Here is a 3,055-nt window from a genome sequence, read left to right as displayed (position 1 = left end):
CCTTAATTTTTCTGTGTATTATTTCTATATATTTTGACACACTTCATTAAAATTTCTGATTCCACTATTGAGAATCATATAAATATTTGATGGACCCAAAGTATATAAATAAACTAAATCTATAATAATTCATTATTTTTAGGATAATTGTTGATTTGCATATTGAATTGAACGTTAAGATACCAAAAAATGGCCTATACCATTTATATATACACCTCTCTAAAGAAACACTCCTACATCTCCTTTTCTTTCCACTCCTCTTCAGATCTCCATCTCTCCTCTTTCGCCGGCAAAAATGAAGCTCTCGCCGGCGGCGCCACTCTCCCTCTCTCTCCTCCTCCTCTTACTCCTCTCCGCCACCACCTCCGCTCACAACATTACTAAAATCCTCGCCAAACACCCCGAATTCTCTACCTTCAACCACTACTTAACCGTCACACATTTAGCCGCAGAAATTAACCGCCGACAAACCATCACCGTCTGCGCCATTGACAATGCCGCCATGAACGAACTCCTCGAAAAACACCTCCCCACTTACACTCTCAAAAACGTCCTTTCCCTTCACGTTTTCGCCGATTACTTCGGCGCCAAGAAACTCCACCAAATTACAAAAGGCAGTACCCTCACCGCCACCATGTTCCAAGCCACCGGTGAAGCTCCGGGAACCTCCGGTTACATCAACATCACCAACATGAAAGGCGGTAAAGTAGGTTTTGCAAATGAAGATAACGACGGCCATTTCGCCGCCACGTTCGTTAAAACAGTACTAGAAATGCCGTACAACATTTCAGTTATTCAGATTAGCCATATTTTAACTTCAGCCGCCGCTGAAGCTCCGGTGGCAGCTCCTAGTGACTTAAACGTTACAACCCTAATGTCCAAACAAGGATGCAAAGCATTTTCCGATTTATTAAAATCCCACCCAGATGTTTCAAAAACGTTTGCAGAAAATGTGGAAAGCGGATTAACAGTGTTTTGTCCTACAGATGGAGTTTTAAACGGGTTCATGCCCAAATTCAAGAATTTGACAAAAGATGGTCAAGCTTCTTTATTATTATACCACGGTGTTCCTGTTTATAATTCTTTAGGTATGTTGAAATCCAACAATGGGTTAATGAATACTTTAGCTACTGAAGGAAAAAATAAGTACGATTTCACTGTACAAAATGATGGAGATGATGTTATGTTGAAAACTAAGGTTGTTACAGCGACAATATCTGGAACATTGTACGATGAGGAGCCATTGTCGGTGTATAAAATTGATAAAGTTTTGATGCCACGGGAATTGTTTAAAGCAGTAGCAGAAGAACCAGCACCGGCGCCAAAGGGTTCAAAGAAGAAGAAGAGTAAAAAAGGCGGCGGCGACGATGTAGAGGACGACAGTGCGCCGGAGCCTAGCCCGGAGGACGACGATGCTCCGGCGGATGAGTCGGAGAACTTGAACGGAGCTATTAGTGTGAAAAATAGTGGGTGGTTGGTTACAGTTGTTTTGAGTGTTATTTGTGTGGCCTTTATTTGATAATTTGGACCATATAGTGAGTCTATACCTTTTGTTTTGGTATGCACATAGATGATTTTTGCTTTTCATCACAGGTTTTTTTTTTTGGTAATTTGATTGAATTGTGTAATTTTTTTTCTTTCTCCACAATGTATTTTGTAATGAAAAAGAAAAGCAATAAATTGCGTTTTTTTCAATTTAATTTAAAAATATTCGATTTATTTCTAAGCATTTTGCAAATATTTTCAATAACGCCTTTTGTTTGTAGATAGAAAAAATAAGGTCCAAAGTGCTCATCTACAGCAAGATAATCCAGTTTATCTCCATCAAGATGATAAAAACGCGTCTTTAATTAAAATTTGAAATGCGGGAAGTTCTTAAATATTAAAAAGAGGCTCCATCTAATGTTTATCTTAATTCATTTTCTCTTTATTCTTAGTGGACGTTTGGATAAAAATTGTAAAATTTCAGAAAAAAATAAAAAATATTTCTAAGTGATAATGACATTTGAAAATTAGAGTTGTGTTTGGATATGAATATAATTTTGGGCTGTTTTTGAATTTTTGTGAGTGATCTGAAGTGAAAATTTTGAAAAGCAGCTTTTTAAATTTTTTTAAAATTTTCAAAAATTTCGAAATTCATTTTCAAGTGGAAAAAAATAAGAATTTCATGGTCAAACAGTGATTTAAAAAAATAGTAAAATTTTTCGGAAAAAAAGTAAAAAAAAAATTATGGCCAAACGGGCCCTTAGTATGAAAACATATGCATAATGCATGTGGAGGTTAGTGAGGAACGAAATGCAGAAAAAAAGAGTACTTCACATGTGTCGGTGGAAAGGAAATTGGTTTTCCTTTTTCGCAGAAAAGAAAAGAATAAGATCTTCATATCTTCCTTTTCTCTCAATGTTTAATGTGTTGCATAAATAATGCGAAGCAAAGAGGGAAAAAAAAAGAATAAAGTCGTTCATTTTAATGCGTATTTAGATAGCTTATATTTTTGCTTTTAGTGTGTTGATGACAGATCAATTTATATTTATTCTAAATAGATCTATGTTATTTTCGCACTCTAAAGGGCAAATGATCCGTTGTAATTATTAATTAATCACCTTAAATAATTGAATGCTTGAATAATGTATGGAACAATTATACATCAGACCTGAAATAATTGCTATATGATGAGATTTAGAGGTGGCCTAGTGTCGGTGCCCTCTTTTTATTCTTTTTTTTTAAAAAATACGGAGTTATTGAATTTTATATATTGGGGTTGGTGAATCTGTAGTAATGACCAGTTGGCAAATTGCAGCCAATAAAGATTACAATATAGGGATAAGTAATCATTTATCTTTAATAAAAAGTTTTGGGTTCGAACTTTGGGTATGAAATCGCTGTTATTAGAAAGCGTTTTACTTTCAATTTAGGACTTTCCGCAGTAAAAGCGAATCCAAATTTAATCGGTCCCAATACTGATAATAGAGGGTAAAAAGAAAAAAAGAAAAAAAAGGATGGCAAATTGCATATCTCCAAGAAAGACAAGCTACATGTTAAATCACCCCACTGC

The 3,055-nt window shown here is 35.3% G+C and overlaps 1 protein-coding gene across 1 annotated transcript; it reads left to right on the top strand.

Annotated features, from left to right (window-relative positions):
- Window positions 1-201: 201 nt before the first annotated feature.
- LOC104100884 (fasciclin-like arabinogalactan protein 2) lies at window positions 202-1,726 on the top strand. Its single transcript, XM_009608251.4, has one exon. The coding sequence runs from the start codon at window positions 296-298 to the stop codon at window positions 1,517-1,519; it is 1,224 nt and encodes a 407-aa protein (XP_009606546.1). The 5' UTR covers window positions 202-295; the 3' UTR covers window positions 1,520-1,726.
- Window positions 1,727-3,055: the final 1,329 nt, after the last annotated feature.

This window comes from Nicotiana tomentosiformis, chromosome 7, assembly GCF_000390325.3.
Source record: "Nicotiana tomentosiformis chromosome 7, ASM39032v3, whole genome shotgun sequence".
Lineage (NCBI taxonomy): Eukaryota > Viridiplantae > Streptophyta > Magnoliopsida > Solanales > Solanaceae > Nicotiana > Nicotiana tomentosiformis.
Note: the sequence above shows the minus strand (reverse complement) of the source record. Positions and strands in the feature narration are given on the sequence as shown.

Bases quoted from the DNA above. Each gene is read 5' to 3' on its own strand.
- LOC104100884 (XM_009608251.4), top strand. From the start codon at position 296: ATGAAGCTCTCGCCGGCGGCGCCACTCTCCCTCTCTCTCCTCCTCCTC.